The following is a 25,317-nucleotide window of genomic DNA, read 5'->3' as shown; positions in this document are numbered from 1 at the left end:
AGGAGCAGCAGCAGGAGGAGCAAGGGGAGCAGCAGCAGGAGGAGCAAGGGGAGCAGCAGCAGCAAGGGGAGCAGCAGCAGCAGGGGGAGCAGCAGCAGCAGGAGGAGCAGCAGCAGCAGGAGGAGCAAGGGGAGCAGCAGCAGCAGGAGGAGCAGCAGCAGCCACACCCCTCTCAGGACCCTTGTGTTATATATCCTCTCAAGTCCCCAGAATTTCAAATGTCAGATACTTGAAAAACTATCTGCAGCTGGCAAAACCATGCAAATGACTGGATTTTACAAAGAATCACTTATGTCCTTTCAGATGTTTATGCTTTTGGTACAATATCTTAAATGCTGCTTTTATCTAATAATTTTGTGATTTTTGGCTCTTGGACTCAATGCTCCATTCCATTTTGATATATAATGTGTAGATGCATGTTTAGCTGTATAGGGTGAGGTAGAGAGCTAGCTTTCTTCTTTAGCATATGTATGCACATTTAATATTTTTTTAAATTTTTTTGTAAGTAATATCATTTATGTACAAATGGAGACATTTGCTATTCAAATCCCTTTATTTTGTTTTTGGTTTAATTTACATTGTTTAAACTCAGCAGGAAAATGTTAAATGGAAGTAGGCAGAAGGGCATTATTGTCTTGTGCCTATGCATCTTTCACTTTTCTTTTTGTTTTTAAATGTATGCATATGACTTGTGTATACTCATAACTCTCACCTACATATTATAATAGCTTTAAATTACATACCTGATCTAAATTACACATACTGATATGTACCTAGACTTATTAGAAGAAAGCCACGCACCCAATTCAGGATATTAGAACAAACAATGATTATTTAGGTAAAATCTACAAGATATAGACACTGTAAGAAGGTAGGAACCATATCTCCTGTGTATGTGGTATGTGTCTGTGTGAGTGTGTGTGAAAGTATGTGTGTGAATGTGTCTGTGTGACAGTATGTATGTTGTATCTTTGTGACTATATGTGAGTGTGTGTATATGAGTGACTGTGTTGGTGTGTGTATGTATAATGTGTGGCATGTCTGTATGTGTTTGTGTGAGTATGAGCATCTGTATGTATATATATATATATATACATATATATATATATACATATATATATGTGTGTGTGTGTGTGTGTGTGTGTGTGTGAATGTGTCTGTGTGAGTGTCTACAAATGCATATGTGTGGTATTTGGTGTGTGTGTGTATGTATGTATGTATGTATATATATACATACATACATACATACATACATCTATATATGCACATATTTATGTGTATGTATGAGAGTATGTGTATGAGTGTATGAATTTATGATTGTGTGATATATGGTATGTATGAATGTGTATGTGTAAATATATGTGTGGTGTTTGGTGTGTGTATGTATGTGTGTGGTGCTTGGTGTGTGTATTTATGTGTGAGTATTTGTGTGTGTGCGTGCTAGCGTATGTTACTATCTGTGTGAGTTTGTGTGTTGTGTGTAGTATGTGTGAATGTGTTTGTGTAAATATGTGTGTGAATCTGAGTATGTGTGTGTGGTATTTGGAATATATATAGTATGCATTTATGTGTGTATAGTGTATGTGAATGTGTGTATACGTGTGTGTATGTGACTGGGTATGTATATTGTTGCTTGGTGTTTATGTATGTATGTGTGTGAGTGTCTGTGTGACTATGTGTGTTTGTGTGTGCTATGTATGAATCTGTGTGTGTAAGTATGTGTGTGACTATGTGTTCATGTGTAGTATGTATATATGTGTTCTAGTTTGATTTCTATTATTGTAAAAACCACCATGCTCACAAATAACCAGAAGAGGCTTTGTTTGGCTTGTTGCCCTCACGGAGGGAATTTAGAGTGAATCCTCCTGGGAGGAGCCTGGAGGCAGGAGCTGAAGCAGAGATCATGGGACCACTGCTACCGGCTCTCTTCTAGGCTCATATTCAGCTGCCTTTGTTCTAAAGCTTAGGCCCACCTATTTAGGGGTGGTATGCTCACTGTGGGCCAGGTCCTCCTCTATCAATTAGAAATCAAGAAAATACCCACAGACGTGACCACAGGCCAATATGAAGCTCTATTCCATTAAGGTTCATTCTTTCTAGGTATGCTGAGTCGACAACCTGTATGAGCCAGCACAGACTTCAAACACCGAGACATGAGGCGTGTGGAATGAGCAGTATGAAGACAAAGTATGGTTTAACTAAGAAATGTGTGAAAACTGTACACTGAAGGCTGGGATGTAGAAAGTATCCTCTTGCCTGCCAGGAGGGTTCAGCCTCCTGCCTCAGAAAACAAAGTTCTCAATAGTATCAAATAACCTAGATCTTGTTAGTCTTTCAGGTTTGAGTGTCTCAACAAATATGGCCTCCTGCCATTACCACACTTTGACAGCCCTCCATGTCTTTAATCTGTCTTTATTGATTCTATCATTCTGGTTTTCGCAACTGACTTGAAACAAGTCTTACTATATAGCATAGGTTGGCTTCATGTTTGCTATCTGGCCATGGCTGGTTGGACCCAAAATGGTGAGTTTGCCTTGTAAATTCTTAGAGTACAAGAAATCACCAACTTAACTTGTTTTGAAAGTCTCTGTTCAGGGTTTGCTGAAAGTTATAGGATACATATATCTTGTCTTGAATTTACTATGTTTATGATGCAATTTATAAAATGTTCTAAAACTGAGCATATTGTCTTGACCACTATGTTCTCAACTATTAAAAGTTATATGTATTCATTAAAATTAATAGTCATTGAGTTGGTTTTATGAGACAAGTTTTCTTTACCTGAAGTCATTTTGGATATGAGGATAACAAGACCAAATTAGAGATAATGACCATAGATTGAACACAGAGCTACTGGCTTAAAGAAGGACTTAGCAACCCAGCTTAGTGAAGATCAGACATTAAAACTTGGCACATATATAACAAGCATGTTTTAAGAATGTAAACATATATTTCATTTTCAAACTAGGCAGGTAGGAATTTAGAAGCAGAGAAACATGACTTCCATTTGCGTCTTCAGGCAACTATCTTTGCAAGACTATCTTCTCCTGCCTTTGGTATTAAAGTGTCTTATTTATATATTTTTTAAAAAAATGATACTTCACTGCTTTGCAGTTTGCTTAGAATTGTACTCTCCAATTCTTTTCGATGTTTACGAAATGAAAAAGAAAACGAGTCTTTCGCTTTAGCATTTTTCTGGCCGCACAGCAGTCAGTTAACATTCATGCTGGACACTACTCAAGGTCCTATCTACCTCAGTTGTCTCTTAAAGGCCAACTCAAAACCTCCTGGGACATAAATAATCTGCAGAGCCTGGGAGAGTGTCCCAGACTGATCTGTAGCAGGACAGCCATTGCTTACCTCCCAGGGTACTTCCTGGGAGTAACTCACCGGGTCACAGTGGAGGCTGCCATTTCTAGTCCCGGCCCTGTTACAGTCACAGAGCTTGCAAGCATCCGGGGCAGCAGGATCAGCACCAACAGGTCGGTAAAAGTAATCCTGGCACGACTCACAGTGTCTCCCTGCGTCAGGACAGGCTATGCATTAGGACTCATCATTTATTACAATCGGCCGCATAATTCAAGATTGAAGACGGTATTCCTTTGAGGAAGTTCTGTCATTTTGGGGACGTCCATTTTAATGCACCTTTCATCTCTACCTGCCAATTTAGTGATCCGGAGCATATGAAACAGCGAACCTGTTCCAAATGGTGCTCTACTTCATTAAACGCCCATCTGCTGTGCAATACCACACTTCTGAGAAGTTTTGCTTTGTCGGGGAGCATACATTCTAAAGGAATCCTCCTCTAAACTTAAAATTGTTTTTCCGTGGCCAACCACTTATTTCTAGAGCAAAATATGAGGAATTGCTACACATAATGTCGCTGACATCTACAGAAGAGGAAGGACAGAGGAGCGCTGGGTCATGAATGTTCGTTGAGAGCCAAGGAGCTCACACAGCTTAAGACACTTGCTATTCTTGCAGGAAGACTTGAATCAGATACCCAGCATACACGAAAATAGCCAGGTCCACTGGCATCACAGACCAGTCACCCAGAGACAGATGGATTCCTGGGCCTCACCCACCAGCCAGTTCATTCAAGTGAGTGAGCTCCAGGTAGAGAGAGAGAAGGTGGAGGGTGATTGACAAAGACACTTTATGTGAAATCTTGGCCTCCACACATATCTACATGATCAATATACATACATGTGATCACACAGATACAGAAAAATATAGACATGCATCTTTCAGAAGTAAATTGTGAAAATTGGACAATGCTCTTAACATAATGGTTATTGTGCAGTTAATCTGACTTTTTAGTGCATTTGTCAATTATATATATATTTTTTACTTCAAGTGTCAGAATAAAGAAATTTGCTATATTTATATATACCAGGTAAGTCTTCTACTAAGTACTAGAAGAACCTGATATAGTCAGTCCATAATGTAGTTCCTACAGCTTTCAGTTTATGAAGTAGCCCTTTACTCTGGACATTTTATGAACAAAATAATAAACAAATAACTAAAATACATAAAAATATTAAATAATATGAAAAATAATACACATATAAAATATAAATAGTATAAGATTTATAAAATAATAGATATGACTAAAATAATAAAATTAAATGAATAGGTTCCGATGCTATGAGTAATTTTCAGAGCCAGTGTGGATATTGCCAAAACCACAGAAAGAGTCTGAAATAAAGTTTCACATTACCAATTTTTCTATTAAAAACCATATACCCTGTTCTGACATTCCTAGACATGGACTCAATATCAGAAAATTATATACTCAACTAAAATTTTCAGTTTGAGTGATATTAGCTTCTGATGAATTAAAAGTTAACTAAATTTTTAGTGTTTCTAGAGTGTTGACGTTCACAGTGCTGATGGTGCCTCAGTATGTCTCTCTACTCTAGAGCCTGCTCTTGCATGAGAAGCCCAGGAATATTGACCTTCATGGCTTATGTCCCTGGCCAGGGTCTCATGCTATTTATATGGTCGGTACTTATCTAAATCATTGACTCCTGTCCTCAGGTAGCACGTTTGGGTCTATTGTAGTTGAATTATATTTCAGACACTGATACTGCCTGCTTCTGCTTTAATGCTAATACTACTCTTCAGAAAATAGTGACTTTAATGACTACTAGAAATTACCTGTTACCATTAAACCTACAGAGAATATTTATCACCTTCTGTATTTATAGCTTTATTTTTTTACTCTGTGTGTGTGTGTGTGTGTGTGTGTGTGTGTGTGTGTGAGTGTGAGTGTGTGTGTGTGTTGGACATATATGTACCATATGTGCCTGAGGAGATCAGGGGACAACTTGCAGGAGTCAGTCCTTCTTTTCCACCATGTAGGTTTTGGGGATCCATCTCAGATTGCTAGGCTCTTCGTTAAGCCCCATTTCCTATAAACCACTGTGTTGGTCTATATACTTATAATGTCTTCAAAAGATGACTGGTTTCTGTGTAAACTCTGAGTAAAGGTAACACACAGGAAGGCCCAAGGAAGATGGGAATGTGAGTGGTACAAGTAAGTTTCTGTAAGGATGTATCAAGCTGAGCTAGGCTTAGCTGCATGAATTACAAGTTCAGCCAATGATGTGAATCCTTTTGTAGAAACATCTTCCTGCAAACTTACAATGAAGGACTATTGCTGAATAGCAGGGGTTTGATGAAGCAGCTTTGCTCCCTAACTTAACAGCATGAAAGCTCATTCCTAATTAAGAGAACTGTATCATAATTTAAAATATCCCTGTATCTAGAGATAGACACCCGTGGCCTCACAGGCTGAGCCAGCCACTCAGGACTTGGGATTACCTGTTGTATGATGCTGACAGTCATCACAGACTCCTCCACCGCCTCTGTTGTGTTCCAGGGGAAATGGGTCCACAGAAGCATCGTAGTGGCAGCTGCTGGCATGGCCATGGCACTGGCAAGGCTTACAGTTGAATGCATTAACATTGTCACCACTGCGGAAAGGCTTGTCATTATAAAGAGGGGAGCATCGATCACACTGGAATGACAAAATGCCAGAAGAAATGGGAAGCCGTGATGACTTGTACCCGCCACTGTCAGGTAATGGAAATTTAAAACTGGTGAGGGAAGAACTCCTAACTACTTTGTCTGTAAAAGAATCTTTTAGAAATCAGAAGAAAAAGGCATGAATTAGGATTCTTCTACAACCTTTAAAATGATGTTGAAATATTAAAATCTCTCTATGCTTAGCTCTAGAATAGTAGAGGGAACCACAAACAAGCAGTAAAATGAATATTAAATTATCACTCTGACCTTTCTGACTTTGCAATGAATTGGGAAGTGAACTTATCTCACTAGTTGTAAGAATCTCTTTGACCCCATGCTCTGGGCTTCATATTCCAGCCACAACTCCAGCTACTTTAGCAGAAGCCAGGCCCATTCTAGGGACCCCAGGTAAGACACTGTCTACCATCTGCTAACACTTCAGAAAATGTGTTATGCCCCAATAACCCCAACTTCACCTCCTCCCTGGACCCCATATCCCAGCTCATAACTTTGTTAGAAGACTTCCTCTCTACTGGAGGCCAGGTAGTACTAAGAATTCCAGAAACCAAGCAAGTACCCAGAACCCCAAAGGCCACAGAGGTACTTGGAACCCCAGAGGCAATGTGGCACTCAAACCTCAGAGATCCCATAGGCTGCAAACCCCCAGTGGAGACACCCTACTGGACCAGAATACTAGGCCATTTAGGCCAGAAGACCGATGAGTAAAGAGAAAAGACAATGTGGGGGGGGGGCGACATCTAACAAAGATGAGCTCATAAATCACTCCTAAAGCTGTAATAACCTAAATGCAGATGCCTAGAAGCCAGCGTGAGGTACAGTCAACAGCAGCCAGGGCATATGACACCACTAGGACCCAGATGTCCCAGTACAGTAAGGCTTGGATAGTCCAAAACAGCTGACACACAAGAAAGTGACTCTAATGTCAATCTTATAAAGATGACAGAAGCTCTTAAAGAGGACTTGAGTTAACCCCTTAAAAATACAGGAAGATACAATCAAACAGGTGAAGGAAATTAATAAAATGGTTCAAAACATGAAAATAGAAATAGAAGCAATAAAGAAAACATAAGCTGAGGGGATTCCAGAGATGGGAAATCTAAGTAAGCTAATAGGAACTACAGACACAGCATCACCAACAGAATACAGGAGATGGAAGACAGAATCTCAGATGTGTAAGGTATAATAGAAGGAAGTAACACATAAGACAAAACATGTTAAATCTACAGATTCACGACACCAAACATATGGGAAATCTTGTCCACCATGAAAAGATCAAATGTAAGAAATAACAGGGATAGGAGGAGGAGGAGAATCTCATCGACATCTGCCTTCATCTCATCTCATGCTTTGGTGGGCTGACATAGTCCTTCCCTGTGCTGTGTTGTGTTGGGCTGGGGCTGGGGCTGGGGCTGGGGCTGGGGCTGGGGCTGGGGCTGGGGCTGGGGCTGGGGCTGGGGTGGGGCGGGGCTGGGCTAGATCACCATGTTAATCTGTTTCTTGAAGATGCATGTTTGTACAGGCCAATTACCAGCATGGAGGTGGCACAACACTTAGTCCTCTGCCTGAGAAAGGAAACGTGATTGGTCACTGATCCTGTGAGCATAATCTAAAGGACAATTCAAGGGTTGAAGACACATGAGCTCTTTATGTCAAGGAAGTAAAAATTATCACTGATGATTTAGGACCAATGAATTGAAATATTAACAAAAGAACACTGTCCATAATTCAGAAATGTCTCCCTTTGTATTTTTAAAAAGAGAAAAATATATAAAGAATTCTCTTTTCTCTTGTTTTGCTATTTCATACTATACATTTTATTTTTATTTTATTATTTTTACTTCAGGTTATTTTTTTAATTATTCTAGTCCCCCTCCAGTAGGCTTTTTGTTTGTTTGTTTTTGTTTTGCATACCCAGAATGGCATGTTCTACCTTGCTCCCCCTGTCTTCTATCTATGTACTGTCTGTCTGTCTGCCTGTCTATCTGTCTGTCTTCTGTCTATGATATATGTCTGAATCTGTACCTGTTTAATTCTCTCTTGCTTGTCTCTCCCTGTGGCTGTGACCCTAATGAAAAGCTTTGCTATTTGTTGAACAGAGAAGAAATCATCATGTTTGGAAAGAACAGGGGATGTTTTACAGAAATCTTTAAGAAAGCTTTATAAAGGATGAATTTTACTGACTCTAAGTGGCCTCATTGATTCAGATCATAAACAAATGAGTATTATCAAGCAATGTACTAGCAAGCAATATTTATATGCTGCATGCAATATTCATGGTGGGTATTTCTTTTTTTTTCTTTTTTCTTATTTTATTTTTTTATTAGATATTTTCTTTATTTACATTTTAAATGTTATCCTCTTTCCTAGTCTCCCCTATGAAAACACACTATCCCTTCCCCTCCTTCCCCTGCTCACCAACCTACCCTCTCCTGCTTCCTGGCCCTGGAAGTCCTCTATACTGAGGCATAGAACCTTCATAGGTCTAAGGGCCTCTCCTCCCATTGGTGGCTGACTAGGCCATCCTGTGCTACATATGCAGCTGCAGCCATGAGTTCCTCCATGTGTTTTCTTTGGTTGGTGGTTTAGTCCCAGGGTGCTCTGGAGATACTGGTTAGTTCATATTGTTGTTCCTCCTATGGGGCTGCAAACCCCTTCAGCTCCTTGTGTACTTTCTCTAGCTCCTTCATTGGGGACCCTGTGCTCAGTCCAATGGATGGCTGTGAGTATCCACTCCTGTATTTGCCAGGTACAAGCAGAGCCTCTCAGGAAACAGATATCAGGCTCCTGTCAGCAAGCTCTTGCTGGCATCCACAATTGTGTCTGGGTTTGGTGGTTGTTTATGGGATGGATCCCCTGGTGGAGCAGTCTCTGGATGGTCCTTCCTTCAGTCTCTGCTCCACACTTTGTCTCTGCAACTCCTTCCATGGGTATTTTGTTCCAGCTTCTAAGAAGGACTGAAGTATCCACACTTTATCCCATTACCCCTCCCCTTTGCCTCTAAGAGGGTGCTCCCCCACCCCCACCCCAGGCCCTCACTACTTCACTGGCATCTGCCTTCCCTGGGGCATCAAAGAAAAGACTGTGAGTTTTTCTTTCTATTTAACTAAGGGCAAAAGCAAATAGAGAAGAAAATATGTATGCTACATGACCATCGGGTCACAATGTTCAGAACCAGGGGGGCAAATCTGCAGTTGGTTTTAAGGAGCATACCCCATCAACTTTCTTTTTTTTTTTTTTTTTTCTTTTTTTTTCCATTTTTTATTAGGTATTTAGCTCATTTACATTTCCAATGCTATACCAAAAGTCCCCCATATCCACCCACCCCCACTCCCCTGCCCACCCACTCCCCCTTTTTGGCCCTGGTATTCCCCTGTACTGGGGCATATAAAGTTTGGAAGTCCAATGGGCCTCTCTTTCCAGTGATGGCCGACTAGGCCATCTTTTGATATATATGCAGCTAGAGTCAAGAGCTCCGGGGTACTGGTTAGCTCATAATGTTGTTCCACCTATAGGGTTGCAGATCCCTTTAGCTCCTTGGCTACTTTCTCTAGCTCCTCCATTGGGAGCCCTATGATCCATCCATTAGCTGACTGTGAGCATCCACTTCTGTGTTTGCTGGGCCCCGGCATAGTCTCACAAGAGACAGCTACATCTGCGTCCTTTCAATAAAATCTTGCTAGTGTATGCAATGGTGTCAGCGTTTGGATGCTGATTATGGGGTGGATCCCTGGCTATGGCAGTCTCTACATGGTCCATCCTTTCATCTCAGCTCCAAACTCCGTCTCTGTAACTCCTTCCATGGGTGTTTTGTTCCCAAATCTAAGGAGGGGCATAGTGTCCACACTTCAGTCTTCATTCTCCTTGAGTTTCATGTGTTTAGCAAATTATATCTTATATCTTGGGTATCCTAGGTTTGGGGAAAAATTCCTGAACAGAACAGCAATGGCTTGTGCTGTAAGATCGAGAATCGACAAATGGGACCTAATGAAACTCCAAAGTTTCTGCAAGGCAAAAGACACCGTCAATAAGACAAAAAGACCACCAACAGATTGGGAAAGGATCTTTACCTATCCTAAATCAGATAGGAGACTAATATCCAACATATATAAAGAACTCAAGAAGGTGGACTTCAGAAAATCAAATAACCCCATTAAAAAATGGGGCTCAGAACTGAACAAAGAATTCTCACCTGAGGAATACCGAATGGCAGAGAAGCACTTGAAAAAATGTTCAACATCCTTAATCATCAGGGAAATGCAAATCAAAACAACCCTGAGATTCCACCTCACACCAGTCAGAATGGCTAAGATCAAAAATTCAGGTGACAGCAGATGCTGGCGAGGATGTGGAGAAAGAGGAACACTCCTCCATTGTTGGTGGGAGTGCAGGCTTGTACAACCACTCTGGAAATCAGTCTGGCGGTTCCTCAGAAAACTGGACATAGTACTACCGGAGGATCCAGCAATACCTCTCCTGGGCATATATCCAGAAGATGCCCCAACAGGTAAGAAGGACACATGCTCCACTATGTTCATAGCAGCCTTATTTATAATAGCCAGAAGCTGGAAAGAACCTAGATGCCCCTCAACAGAGGAATGGATACAGAAAATGTGGTACATCTACACAATGGAGTACTACTCAGCTATTAAAAAGAATGAATTTATGAAATTCCTAGCCAAATGGATGGACCTGGAGGGCATCATCCTGAGTGAGGTAACACATTCACAAAGAAACCCCGTCAACTTTCAAGTCCCTCCAATATTCTTGTGGTGACAAAGTTCTTTTTAGCTGTCACTACTTCTATGTCATGGGCTGGAGCAGCTGCCCTCTGCCCTTCTCCCACTGTCCTCTAAAGACACCCAAACCATGCCTCTCTCCTTTTGTCCTCCAGAGACACGTATGGCATGCTCTATTCTTCTGTTCTTTAATGACCTGGGTGTCATATTCCTGTTCTTTTGTACCGAAGCCTTGGTTCCCTTAGAACCCTCTCCTAGGAGATCCTAGTTACTCAATTTTATAAATTCCATACTGTCTCATAGCAAGAGTAGAGAGGTAGTTGCTGATATGATAGCTGAAATTCACTTCTCTAATACCAATGTCCAAAGAGATCTTTTCTTTGAAGCATTTAGGACATACTAATGCTTGGCAGCAGGCAAATGTTTGCACACAGTGTTTATAGTGAGATCTGTCTCAAAAAGGCACTTATAGCCTTTAACAAACAACAGATGCAACTAACTCCTTTTTGTTCCAGTTCTTCAGCCAGCTAATTTCTTTTTTGAGATAGTATATTGCATATATCACAGATTAGCAATGAAGTCCAAGGTGGCCCTGAACTTATATTCTTCTGCCTCAGTTTCCCAAGTACTGAATTTATGGGCAGATGCCATGGTACACTGACGCAAAGAAAAGAAGAGAAGAGAAGAGAAGAGAAGAGAAGAGAAGAGAAGAGAAGAGAGGGAGGAAGGAAGGAAGGGAGGAAGGGAGGAAAGGAGGAAGGAAGGGAGGGAGGAAGGAAGGAAGAAAAAGGAAAAGGAACAAAGGAAGAAGTGGAGAAGGAGGAGAGAGAGAGTTGTGGGATAGACATCAGAAAGTATAATTCATGTTCTTACTGACTACAAGAAAAACTGTGAGTGGAATGTAAAGTATGTGTTCTCGATGTAATGAATCCTAAGATAAGCATTTCAAATTCCCTCCCATCAGTAGAAATATAGATAGACATACCTTGGTTTATATACTCAGGAGAATAGCTTTCAACTATAAAAAGAGTGGAATTGTGTCATTGGTAGCTACAGGGGTTGAACTATTAAATAAGTCAGCACAGAGAAAGAAACAGGGTGTGTTCTCACTTTCACGTGGAAGCTACACTAGTAACAGCTGAGGCAGAAGAGAGCTCACTGAGGCTGCAGTAGCCCAGGAGAACTGAGGGTGGAGAGTCAATGAGTTTAGTGGCAAGGCAGTTATAGGAGGAATCGATTCTGATGTTCTGAGCACCAGTGACAGCTGTAGTTGGCACCGACTAACTGCATACTTGATGCAGCCAGTTGGAAGGATCTAGAAATCACAGGCACTCAAGGACAGGCACATGACAAGAATCTCTGGGTAATCATTACACACTGTGCGCACATGCTAAACTACCATGCTGCATCACATAGGTATCTATATGCATTGATAAAAAAGTTTACAAACAAATGGACTATTTTGTTGTATTGTAGGACCTGGATCATAAAGTATTCACATTTTATTTCTCACTTGGTAACATTATACTATTTCATAATAACCTGTACCTCTTCAACCTTCAAGGGTGCCATTTATTTCATGGAAATGGGAACTCATACTTTATAATGTTGTAGTTTTCAAAAGGAGGATTTGTTACAGTTTCTAGAACATAATTGGCCCTTAGAGAACATGACCCATTAATGTTTTACCTTATGATAGCATCAGCAATCAGAGATTAAACTGGTTAGGGAACACTGAAGTGGAAATTCCTGGTTTCTTTGGAAACTCAGTTGTGTCATGTGATGATTTTTAATGGAAGCTGTCTTCTGAGTGGATATTTTGCTGAGAACAGACATATTCTGCTTCTCTGGAAGTTGCCTAGACAAAGGTCATGTGATGTTTTTGCTAGAGCAAACACTTGAGAGGACATGTGGTGTTTGGAAAAGATATAGGTATAACCCAACAGACATTTCTCCTTGCTATGGTATTGGTTGACCTTGCCTTCTTTGCTGATCATAGTCTGTCATGACTTCATAGAGGGAAAGGCATGAAAAAACTTCTGGTGGTGTTCTGGTGGCTTCCTGTTGATTCTGTGTGGACTCAGGCCAACTGGCAAAACCTCACACTTTCTTCTGGATCAAGCTGCTGTTGCTGATTTGTGAATGGTGTTTGAAGGTAGATTGATGTACCACTGCTAATTTGTGTGAACTGAACTGCCAATATCCTGATAATGAAGATTGGAACGGCCCAGAAGAACTACTTCTGAACAAGTCTGCATCACCCCTTTGCCTTATTAACCCTTTCTTTCCACTACCTCTGGTAGGGGATGGGCTAGAAGGGAGGAAAAAGCATTGAAGAACCCTTACTAAAGTAGGTTATGAAAAAAATCAAAGCCTACAAGACACCGCCAATGCTATTGAATTAAGTTAGTCCTTATCCGCTTTACCCCTGCAAATGCCAGTTTCTTCATCTCAAAAGGGAAGAGAAGTCAGTATGTTACCAATGGACTGATAGCCGTGGGGATAACCAGAGGATGTGACCTCAAGTCTGGATGGCTGCAACAGAATGTATAACACAATGCTATGCGAAACACTGTCATTAAAACCTGGCGATTCTGTGACCTTCAAGGACCATGACCATGATTTATTCAGACTGTGGTCTATGCAATAAACCAAAAAGTAATATATGAAAGAACATTATTTCTGGGACACTTTATCGTGTGTGTGTGTATAATCAGCAGAAACATTACAGAGCTCTACTTCCAGGTAGCTTCAGCTGTCACTGGGATGAAACTGTCTCTAGTGGCTGTCCCTTCAGAGAAGAAGCACTCTACTTGGAAAAAATGGAAGAAACGGGGAAGTTCAAGTCCTTGTTCTTGGGATTTGAATGGAAGAAATGAACATCCAGCGTTGCCTTGCCCAGAACCATCCCCCATGCATCTGCCCTTGTGTCTTTGTGTCTATTCTTTAAAAACTCGGCTCTAAGAAACAACCTCAGCTTGTTTTCTATTAAAATTTGTTTTTGTTGCTGTTTTGATTTACTTCAAAAAAAAATCTTATTGAAAGAATTTTCTCACCCCAGGGTGATGTTTCAAATGATACTTTCTTCATAAAAGTTGGTGGGGAAGAGTAAGGATGTGGGAGTGGGGCTCTGTGGCACTGGTCACACACACAGTCTATGTTCCACAATGTAACCGCAGGCTGGAATTAGAGAGAGGAGCCGATCCAGCAAAAGATGGCCTCTGATGTCCATGGAAACAACAAGTTATTTTTTTTTTCTTTTCCTTTTGATCGAAATGCTTTTTTTCCTCATTTGATATTTTGTCCTTATTTTCAACCTACAAACCAGAATCGCAAGGCCTGTCATAAGACTGAATTAACTGCTCTATCAATGCTCCAAAAACCACAATCCTTGCTTCTTGATGTTTTGGATTAAAAATGAATTTTGGTACAGGCCTGTGAGATGGTTTTGATCCTGGTCACTAGTTGCTATTGAAACAGCAAGGCTTCCTTTGGCGTACAGCCTTAAGACATAGGCAAAACAGGCAACGTTATATTTCTTGGTGAAGATAAACACATTTATCAGTTTGGGCATTTTAACACTATAAATACTAGAGTCATAGGGATTCATCAAGATAATTAATTAGTGCAAATCCACCTTAGGATGGCTTTTTACTGTTACATCATGCCAACACAGGAGCCAGTGTCTGCACATAGAAACTTCTCTGTGGAATTGCTTCAGATTTCAGGAAAGACCTGACCTCTTGAGATGTGTTTATTACACTGAATGAATGAAATGTTTTCAATGCCCAAAAGTAAGGATACATAATGCTTAAACGTAATGCATATACTTACAAGTGCACATAGGTATTCATAATATAGTTCAAATTTTAAAATCAAATTCAAGTGTTTACCATGATCTTACTTACTAGGTAAAGGCAGTTTGTTTATGTATGCAGCCAACTTTAGAGAGACAGAGAAAAGACTAGAAATTTACACACAGTCCCAGTGTTATCAGAGCTGAAAGTAGCTATGAGCTGCTGGCTGGAAATCTCTGTGGGTGGCAGGAACAAGTGGCTTTTATACTTTATTAGTAGTTCTTTCACCCATAGTATATGTTTATGGTAATATATTAAAATGTTTTTGATAATTGGAGGAAGCACATTCAGTTTTCTCTCAGTGAGACTCTAGGTTGTTGGGTGATGCCCTGGTGTATGTCGCCACACATGGTAGGATAGACTCAATGCAAATCCGATTTGGTGGGTTATGAGAGAGAAAGAGAGACAGAGAGACAGAGAGAGAGACAGAGAGAGAGACAGAGAGAGAGGCAGAGACAGAGAGAGAGACAGAAACAGAGAGACAGAGAGAGGGAGAGAGAGAGAAAGAGAGGACTTGAAATTAGTTTCTGTGGAAATGAGAGGAGTCAGAAAGCAGTGGGAGGTAAAGATCTTCAAAACTCATTGTAAGAAGTTCTCAAAGAATTATTTTAAATATGTTTTAAAATCAAATGAAGTGTGCATGAGAAATAAAATACAAATACATATGTATGTATGTGTGTGTGTGTGCGTGTGTGTACTAGAAGAATACAGAGTAGTTGCATTGTTTGCATCTAATACCAAAGAAAATTAAAATATTCCCTTTTAAATGACATACAATTAAATGGCAGAGGCTGATATAGTTGTTTGTTTGTTTCTGTTTTGTTTTTAAGGATCTATAGGATGAGACCCCTAAATTAAAGCCTAGTAAACATGATGTTTTTTCCTTTCTGTTTTTTTAATTCTTTTTTTAAAGATTTATTTATTTTTATATATTTAAGTACACCATTGCTGTCTTCAGACACACCAGAGAATGGCATTGGATCTCCTTAAAGATGGTTGTGAGCCACCATGTGGTTGCTGGGAATTGAACTCAGCACCTCTGGAAGAGCAGTCAGTGCTCTTAACCACTGAGCCATCTCGCCAGCCCCTTCCTTTCTGATTTTTGAAAGTTTCATACATGCAAGCACTGTAGCTTGGTCATATCCACCTCCTACTCCCTCACCCAACTCCTGTCCTCCAACGCACTCCCCTCACAGCCTCTGGCCCTTACTGTCTTAAAAAAAAAAAAAAACTCACATATAAAATGCAGTAACTGGGAGTCTAGACAAGAGGGCTGTGCGATGTTGGCTTTGAGTTGGGGCACGACATGACTGTTGCACACATGAACTTGCTATAGCCGTGGTTCACAAAATCATGAAGTAAAGAATTCCAGCTTTAGGTGGGGGTAAGCTCCTGGTGTTCTGCCCATGGCTGAGGAGCTAATGACATTTATGGATATTGGAGCAGAGAGAACCACTTTCCATGGTTGGTGGAGGAACACTGTTAAGTTTTCATATGCATGGGTATAAGGATGAGGGTTAATAGGACTTGTAGGTTATAAAGAATGATTATTAAGGATGTAAACTTCTTCAATGCAATGTTACAGAAATGGAGACTTTGAGAAAGGACTACCTAAATTTTAATTTTAAAACTTGTTTTAAAATATGCATAACTGAAAGGCTTATTGACATTTATTGTGGTCACCTAACTTGAAGACAATACTACTAACCGTTAACATTGTGTGCTAAGATAAAAGAGAGGGGTGGGGTGACTCTGTTGTCTATACTTTGATTTCAGAGTTTTTTTTTTAATTCTATTAATTGTTGGTTCTGTAAGTTGACTTCCTATATTTCCCCCGTTCTATTCAGCTGAGCAAGAAAAATTCTGGCTGTGTTTCAGGAAGAAGAATTCATGAGGATTTCATGACTGGGGTTTTGAATTTTTTTTCTATTTTTTCTAGCAATGATTGTAGCATTTTTCTTCAAATATGAAAATAAACATATTTACGTTGTCTGTGGAAGCAGATAGTTTCCCTCTCTTTCTTTCTGCAGCCTCCAGCAGCTCATTTGTGACATTCAGTTGCATTTCAGCCTAGTAGACTAGTAGCCTGCTTCTTCTCAAGACATCTTTGGATACTTAAGATGCAAGGTTAGAAGATGGCTCCATCACAGTCAAGGATCATGATGGGTCTTGAGGTCAGGAGTTTTGCCCAGTTTTCTCTCAGGTTACGGCTTTTAAAAAATAAATTTAAGTGCTCTGTGCATGTCCCGTGAAGTTCATTTACTTCGCTTCTCTTCTGCAAGCACATTCTCCCTATCTGTGGCTCATTCTAATCCTCTTTTGCAGATGAGAAAGTTTGACTTGAATATGGGTCAGTTTCTTGTATTCTCTTTCTTCAATCATGTTTGTTTTATGTCTATTTAAAGAGTTTTGATCATACTTAAAATCATACAGATTTTTCTTCTAGGTAACATTCTGAGCTTAATTTTACATTTAATATTGAGAGGTATGATTCATTTGAGTCAATGTTCATAGAGTATAAAAATTGTGTCATTTTTATTTATTTAATTTTAGAATAGGATATCATTTATTCTCATGTCATTTGTTGATAATATTCCCTGCCCTCTACCTTATCACCTTTGCTTATATGTCAAAGATATGTAGACAGCATTACGGGTGTACCTCTGTGGTCTAGATGAAATTCCAATGATCTGTTTCTGTATTTTGCAAAATACATTGTCTTGCTATAGCTTTATAGTAGTGATTACTATAGCCCAAACTTTCTTCTTTGATGTTATGTCAGTTATTTTGCATCTGTGGTCAATCCATGAAAACTTTAGAATATTAACTTGTGATATTTGCTGGTATTCTAAGTGAAATTTTATTGAATCTATAGAGTAAAACTGATGTCCTGATGATATTAAGTTTATCTATGAATCAGAAGTATCTCTTATTCAGTCTTTGATGTGGGTCATCAGAAACAAGTAGTTTCAATATAAAGATCTTGAGCTTTTTTTTTTATTTATCAGATTCATACATAAATACTTCTTTTCACTGAGTGCTAATACATAGCATGCTGCTTCTAATGAAAATGCCTTTTGTTGTGGCTGGAATATAGTTAATGTACCAGATCTAGTTCTTCTCATCCTGTGTCCTGCAATTCATGCTAGGAATCAGTAATTCTCAGCAACGTTTTGGCCACTTTTAGAGATTGTCTGAATTGTTTACACTCATGTCAACAGTACACAAAGGCAGGTGCATTGCTTCTCTCCAAAGCTGTACATCTTTTCTTAAAAGTAGTTTATCATCTTAATTTTATGTTTATGCCTGTTTTGCCTGCATTTGTATGCATGCACTGTGTGTATGCAGAGCTTGTGGAGGCCAGGAGAGGGTGTTGGAAACCTTGCAGCTGGAGTTACAGCTATTGTAAGCTACCATGTGAGAGCTGGGAATCGAACGCTGGTCCTCTGGGTTCAATTGAACCCCCTAAAAGAGCAGCAAATTTCTTAATTTCCCAGTTGGCTCTCAAAGCCTTTCTCTCTTTTCAGTTAATAGAAATGTTGTTGTTGTTTAAATGTTGAGTGCTTTGCAGAACTGTGCCATCCCTGCAGAAGGGCTATGCTAACACCCTACTTTTAGAACTTCGTATGTGACGTAAGAACTGGTGAGTGGAACTAGTCACACACTGTGCTTTTGCTCTTGGGAGGCGAGACCCTAGCCTCTCATCACTGTGTCATACTTGCTATCAATTTTTTAGTTGGTGTCAGGTTTTATCATGCTTTCATTCTGTTGCTCATATGCACTATGGCTTAGATGGGGTTCGGCTGCTAAAACTTAAGCAGAAATTTGCTTAGAACTACGGCAGAACTGGGAAGTGGAGCACCAAGAGAGTGTCATGCCTTTATCATAATAATGAATTAGTTTTCAGAAAAATGAGAATATGGCAAAATACCTGATCCCATGCATTATCACCCTTCTTTTCAATGGATGACTACTTCATGCCAAGAGTTGAAAATACATGAGATCTTTATGTAAGTTCAAAAATTATCAGTGCCCTGTTCCTAAAATGCCAGAACCACAAGTCTAAGCTAAGCTCTTGACTTTATATATTACCCAAATCCAGGTTTTCTGGTACAGCAGAAAATGATCTGTAATATCACAGTAGACATCATTAGTCTGTTGATGTGATGCATTATGTAAACTAATAATTGAGTTTTGCAGTATCCCATCCTTGCATGACTGGGATACATTCCTGTTGGTTGGGGTGCAGTAGCTTCTTAATTTCATGAAATTGCTTTTGTCAATTCCTGAAGGACTTCTGTCCTATTACAAAAGTGTCTGACTATGCCTATATCTTGAAATGTTTTTTCTACTCTTTTGTTAATATTGGAATTTGTGTCTTATATTAACTAAAGTCAATAACCCGGCTATAACATGCCTGGGCATTCACTCAAATGACTTCAAGTCAACCTATTACAGAGACACTTGCATACTAGTGTTTAGTGTAGCAGTATATACAACAGCTGAATTACGGGGTCAATCTGGGCATCCTGCAACAGAGATATTTATAAGGGAAACACATTGCATATTTATATACACAGTAAAATGTACAGCCATGAAGAAGTATGAAGTTACACTATTGGTGGGGAAATGAATACAACGGGACATAATCATATACATGAATTAAATTAGTATCAGACAGATCAATATTGTGTTTTATGTCAAGTATGGACTCTAGACTTATTTATGACTTTACACGCAAGTGCAAGTGTGTGTGTGTGCGTGTGGGAACACACACACACAATCAATCAATCAATCAATCAATCAATAAGATGAAAGAGTGAAATTTTCTCAAGAAACAAATGGCCAGATGAGCTAATGGAAAGGCATGACCGTTATTTCTTTCGTTTTTGTCAACTTGACACAGCTAAGATCATCTGGGAAGAGAGAGCCTCAACCAGGAGAATGTGTCTGTAAGATTGGCCTGCAGGCAAGTTGGTGGGGGCATTTTCTTGATTGGTGTTTGATGTTGGAGGGCCCAGCTCACTGTAGGTGGTGACACCTGCCTAGAAAGGTAGTCCTGGGTTGTGTAAAATGAACAATTCGGAACAAGCCATGGAGAGCAAGTCTTTAAGCATCATTCCTCCATAGTCTTTGCTTCAGGTCCTGCCTTGGATTCTAGCCCTGACTCTCTTTCCTCATTGATAAACCCTGACGTGGGAGATATAAAGTAAATAAACCCCCTTCCTCTACAAGCTGCTTGTCATGGTCTGTGTTATAGCAGCAGAGAGCAATCGTGTTCAGAAGCAGGGAGAACAGAGAGGGTATGTGGTGGGCCAGGGTGAAGGCTCACCCTGGTATACTTGCATGAAGCTCACCCTGGTACACTTGCATGAAAGCAGCTTCTACATGACCATAATTAATACCATATTAAGACCTAAAGTATCCCACCTATTGGTGATAATCTTGACACAAATTTTCTTGACCACTCTTTATTCTTCCTGGCTTTAAAGCAAGTCTATCTACAGTTGCCGATGTGGGCTTGTTGGCTACTTGCAACCTCCCTTTGCAGGTTCTATTCTAGGCCCTGGGTTCATCTGTGCTTATTGAGAAACATAATTTCACCGGACTCTTCTGACCCTGTGTCTTGTCATGTGTTTCATCCTCTTTGGTACTTGCAGGATCTGTTCTTTGTCTTTGGCAGTTGTCAGACCCATTATGTTTGATCCATGTGTCTTTTCTGAATCTGTTCAGAAAAGCCGTGAAATCCTCAACTTCAGAAAATTCTTCACTTTGACTCTTTCAAATACTATATTTTAATACCCTTTGTTTTTATTATGTCTATGTATTCCACAAAGCTATATCTGTCCACAGGCCCATAACCTCTTTTCATTTAACTATATTTTATGTATGTACCAACTGCAGGAAAATAACTAGTGTTTTATTAAGGTGGAACCACGTGTCAGAGAGAAAATTAAATTTCTCATATTGGAATTCATTAAATGTATTTAAGATGTAAAATGCCCAAATGCTAGTGAAAATGGATTAACTCACTGGTATTACAAAAAATTAAAATGTAAAACGGGATACATTCGGAGTAGCATCTTACTGTTTGAGGAGCCGGAAGCAGTGTTGGGAGTGTGATGGATGGGATAGCATCAATGAGGTACAGGCTAGTCATGGTGACTCACACTTTTGGATTTCAGTGCTGTAAAGGAATTTATTCCATAAAATAACAGGAAATATCCATTTAACATAATGAGCATTGTGAAGTGTGATGTTGGCATCTTTGGGCTTATTGAATAGTAGGAATGCTTATTAAATAAAATGTTTCATGCTGGCTCTGCCATTTGTAATACTAACAAAAATGCTCACTGAGTGTTTGATCTTAGTTAATTCATAAGACCCAGGATTAATGTTATAAAAGGGTCAGACATTAGAGCCAAAATATAAGAGAATCATTCATGGTCACTAATAAATTACTCTGTGAGGGCTTGGCTCTCCTTGCAGGTAATGATGTCACAGAGTGATGAAGGAATAGCTAAGCAGCCAGCAGAGTACCAGCGCTGGCAGACTTCCTGGACATTGCATCACTCTTGGCTGAACTGTAGCTAGTCAAGGGAACAGAGACTGAATTCTGATGCAGCAAGGTTCACCTACTCACACCTTTCTGAAGAGTAGATTCAGCCCACCCTTGAACATCAAAGTCCCAGATAAGACCAGACATTGTGTTAACGGTTAATAGTTCTAGTCGGTCAGAGGCCAAGGCAGGAGAATCAGGAGTTCAAAGACTGCCTCATTGTATAACAAGCATGAGGCTATGTGAGAACCTGTCTCCAAGGCACACTAATAAGTCAAAAGGCAGTGGATAAGAAGACAAGAGCCCTGGACGGTATATTATGCTATGTAGCCACATTAGCAAATATATAAATATACAACCTGGGCTTGTCAAATCCCTTGGCTCTGCTGTGCTGTATGATTTCTATCTACACTGGTTGATGGGTCTGATCAAGTTGGTATCCTGGTCAAGTAAAAAGCTAGCTCCCTATTTTGATATAGCTATTGCTGCAAGTTGTTAGAAAAAGATCTAAAGAGGGAGCTGGTAGAGTGAGGTCTGAAAACCCTGTGTGTAACAGAAGAAAAGGTATTGACAGCAGTTGAAGCTAAATGGGACTGGAGGTTGGAGGTGGAGTCCAGATGTCAAAATGTAAGAGTGTCGCATTCTGTATCCTGATAGGCCAGTGACTTTACAACTGCTCAGACCCTTCCAACTCTGGATATCAAATAAGTGTGCTCTGTGGTATACAAAGCCTGCATCCTGAAGGGAAGGCAAACAGACTAAGCTTTAGAAGATATGCACTGAGTGAACATGAGCACAGGTGTCCAGAGGCTCTGCGCTACTTCATCAATAGCTTTATGTAAATCTACAGTTAATGCAAAATAAAAGATTTTTAGAACACCTCACAATAAGTGCATCAGTATTAACGATTGTTACCAAAATAAAGGAAATTGTTGGAGAATGTGTTCCCCTTGCAAGCTCTCTGATGATTAATGTAAGTTCCATGCCATGCAAGGCTCACCTTTGAAATACTTAATTCCACTTGGACGCTAGGCTAATGGCTGGTATCTAGTATTTTAAATTTCCTTTCTTTTCTTTCTTTTTTTCTTTTTGCCTTAGATCAATCTCCAAACAGGCAGAGCACATTAATCATGTGCAGCTTTGGTCTTCCTTGGGAAATCACATCACAAGCCTCTAAAAGGGTTCTCTATTGATAAAATATGCCATTATTTTATCATATATACCATATATTAAAGTCAAGAACTTAAATTGCTAATATAATACCAAAATGTATCAGCGTTACTCAGAAATATTAAGAATAGCTAGGAAGCCTTCCTAAGACCTATGGTCTAGCAATTACAAATTATAAAGGAATAACAGAAAACAATAAGTCTAGATTTAATTCAATTCAGAGCAACCTTAGTTTTTAGAATTAAGTTGAGTGGATTTTCATTCTCCATCATCATTATTATTATTGTTATTATTTCTTTGTTCTCCCTTCTTCTCTTCCACTTCCTCTTCTCCTCTTCTTCCTCCTCTCCCTTTTTCTTCTTCTTTCGAAGGGATAAATCATACAAGTTAGCCCTTATCAGTAAAGGACAGCCAGGTGGACTGTACCTGAATAATGAATGTTGTGGTCTGCCAGTCTGTCACTCTATCAGTACATTTTACATAGGTCTCCTAATTAAGTCAAATAAATTCAATGAAAATTTTATCTGAAAACAACTTCAAAACTTTGGATGGATGGCCTTTCCTTTGGTCTCAGATCCACACTTTGTCTCTGTAACTCGAAGAAGGAACAAAGCACCCACACTTTGGTCTTCCTTCTTCTTGAGCTTCATGTGGTTTTTGAATTGTATCTTGGGTATTCTGAGCTTTGGGGCTAATATCCACTTATCAGTGAGTGCATATCATGTGCGTTCTTTTGTGATTAGATTACCTCACTCAGGATATTTTCTAGTCCCATCCATTTGCCTAAGAATTAATGAATTCATTATTTTAAATTGTTGAGTAGTACTCCATTGTGTAAATGTACACATTTTCTGTCCCCATTGGCCAGCTGAAGGACATCATGGCTCCAGCTGTATATGTAGCAAAGGATGGCCTTTGTGGAGCATCAGTGGGAGGAGAGGCCCTTGGTCCAGTGAAGGCTCGATACCTCAGTGTAGGGGAATGCAAGGGCAGGGAGGCAGAAGTGGGTGGGTGGGTGTTGGTGCATTCTCATAGAAGCAGGAAGAGGGGGAATGGGATAGGGAGTTCTGGGGGGGATCAGAAAAGGGAATAACATTTGAAATGTAAATAAATAAAATATCCAATAAAAAATTAATCTTCTCTATTGACAGATTTGGTGGTTCAGGCCTGCCATACCAATAATCAAGACACTGAAGCAAGAGGATCATGAATTCAAATCCTACCTGGGCTGCAGAGCAAGTTTATGGCAAGTGAGAGCATTCTATAATGATCCTGTCTAAAGATAAACAGTTGCAAGCAAGTAAATAATTTCAACAAAACAGAGTCCCGGGATACAGTTCAGGGAGAACACTTGTCCTGTGTGCAGTGGCCTCTAGTTTCACCTTCAGCACAGCACCAAAGCACCAGAGGACATGTGCATCTTACAGTGCATTCTGGCCTTTGCAGCTGTACACATTCACATTGCAGTTGAGAGCAATTTAGACTGGATTAAGTCTTTCAGAGGACCTTGCCAAAACCCTGAAAGGTGATTTAAAGATAAGATGTTTCCAAATATCAAGAAATACAGTACACACAAATATGAACATGTACTGCTACAGGCACACAAAATAAGAAATGCTGGCTTGGTGACAGCATTCAGTAGACACTTGAAATGTGACACAAACCTTGGTTTTAATCAAATAGTGTTTTTAATCTCTCAGATCAACAAACTGTTTAAAGAATGCAGTCTTGTATACATCCTATCTAAAACTGACATTTTGCCTGTGATTTTTCTATGGCAGTTGGATATTTGCTAGTATTAAAGTTTTAAATATTGTAAATAATACTCCAGCTACACTTCTATAATTTGTGTTACATAAACATGGCATTGTAGATTAGAGTGCCCTGGCTTTTCCATCGGTGTGCCTCACTGACACACATAGACCTAGGGAGGTTCTCTCCCTGCTAGACCTAAATTAGCAATGTGTGAGTCTGTCCATATCATGTTCGCTCATGTTCACATGCAATGTGCACATGGAGGCCAGAAGACAGCATTGGGTGTTCTTCTTCGGGTTCTGTTCTTTTTCAGAAAGCATCTCTCTTTGGCCTGTAGTTCATCAGATGGACTGAGAAAACTGACCAGTGAGCCCCAGAGAGCCACCAGTCTCAGCCTCCCTAACACTGGGATTACAGGTATGCACTGCTATGCCCAGGTTTTCACATGAATGCTGTGGATGCAACTCAAGTCCCCATAAAAGCAATTTAAGCTCATCTCTGCCCTCACATGCTGTGATCACAAGTGTGTACCATGTCCTTGTGGTACAGGTACTTTCAAGGACGTATTTTCCAGAGGGAGGAATTGAAGTTTTCATTGTCTAGTGTCAGCCTATCATGACAATTTATATGTGTTATTTTGGTCAACATTCAAAGCTGATAAACCAAGAAAGAGACAGCTTCTTTGGGATTAGTTTTAAACACACAAGTTTCAACTTTACCAGTAGATATATTTCCCCATAATATATATAAATAATTATATATATACATATATATATAAAATTGATACCTTATGTTTTTATCCATTTAAGTATATTCTGAATCTGGGACCATAATTAAGTTTCTAGTCACTTCTATTTACCCGTCCCTTTTCCTTTGAGATTTCTGGGATGAATCAACACACCTGAGGCCCTTCAGTGAAGCTGTGTGGAGAGCAGAGACATCTGTAAGGCCGTCTGGTCCTGTCACAGGTCTCAGCATGGCCGTGGCATTGGCATCTGTGGATGTGAGGGGCACACATGTCTCAGAAGCACCTCAGTGTCAACACACCCAAGAGTTTATGTACATACCCACTGCACACTCAAGAAAGGCGAACCAGACTCTCTTCAATCACATGGGTGACTTGCATCAGTGACATGTAAAGGTGACTGAAGACACCTTACAAAGGGAAGAGAGGTGCACAGTGACCCCC

At 39.9% G+C, this 25,317-nt stretch overlaps 1 protein-coding gene across 1 annotated transcript in view; it reads right to left on the bottom strand.

Annotated features, from left to right (window-relative positions):
- The window catches only part of Ush2a (usherin), a 702,660-nt gene that overhangs the window by 580,560 nt on the left and 96,783 nt on the right, over positions 1-25,317 (bottom strand). Inside the window, exons 8-10 of the mRNA NM_021408.3 lie at positions 25,030-25,123; positions 5,827-6,022; positions 3,391-3,521 (exon numbers count right to left, since the gene is read on the bottom strand). Coding sequence (NP_067383.3) covers positions 3,391-3,521; positions 5,827-6,022; positions 25,030-25,123 — 421 coding nt within the window. The remainder of the gene's footprint in view (positions 1-3,390; positions 3,522-5,826; positions 6,023-25,029; positions 25,124-25,317) is intronic.

The sequence above is a fragment of the Mus musculus genome, chromosome 1, assembly GCF_000001635.26.
Source record: "Mus musculus strain C57BL/6J chromosome 1, GRCm38.p6 C57BL/6J".
Taxonomy (NCBI): Eukaryota; Metazoa; Chordata; class Mammalia; order Rodentia; family Muridae; genus Mus; species Mus musculus.
Note: the sequence above shows the minus strand (reverse complement) of the source record. Positions and strands in the feature narration are given on the sequence as shown.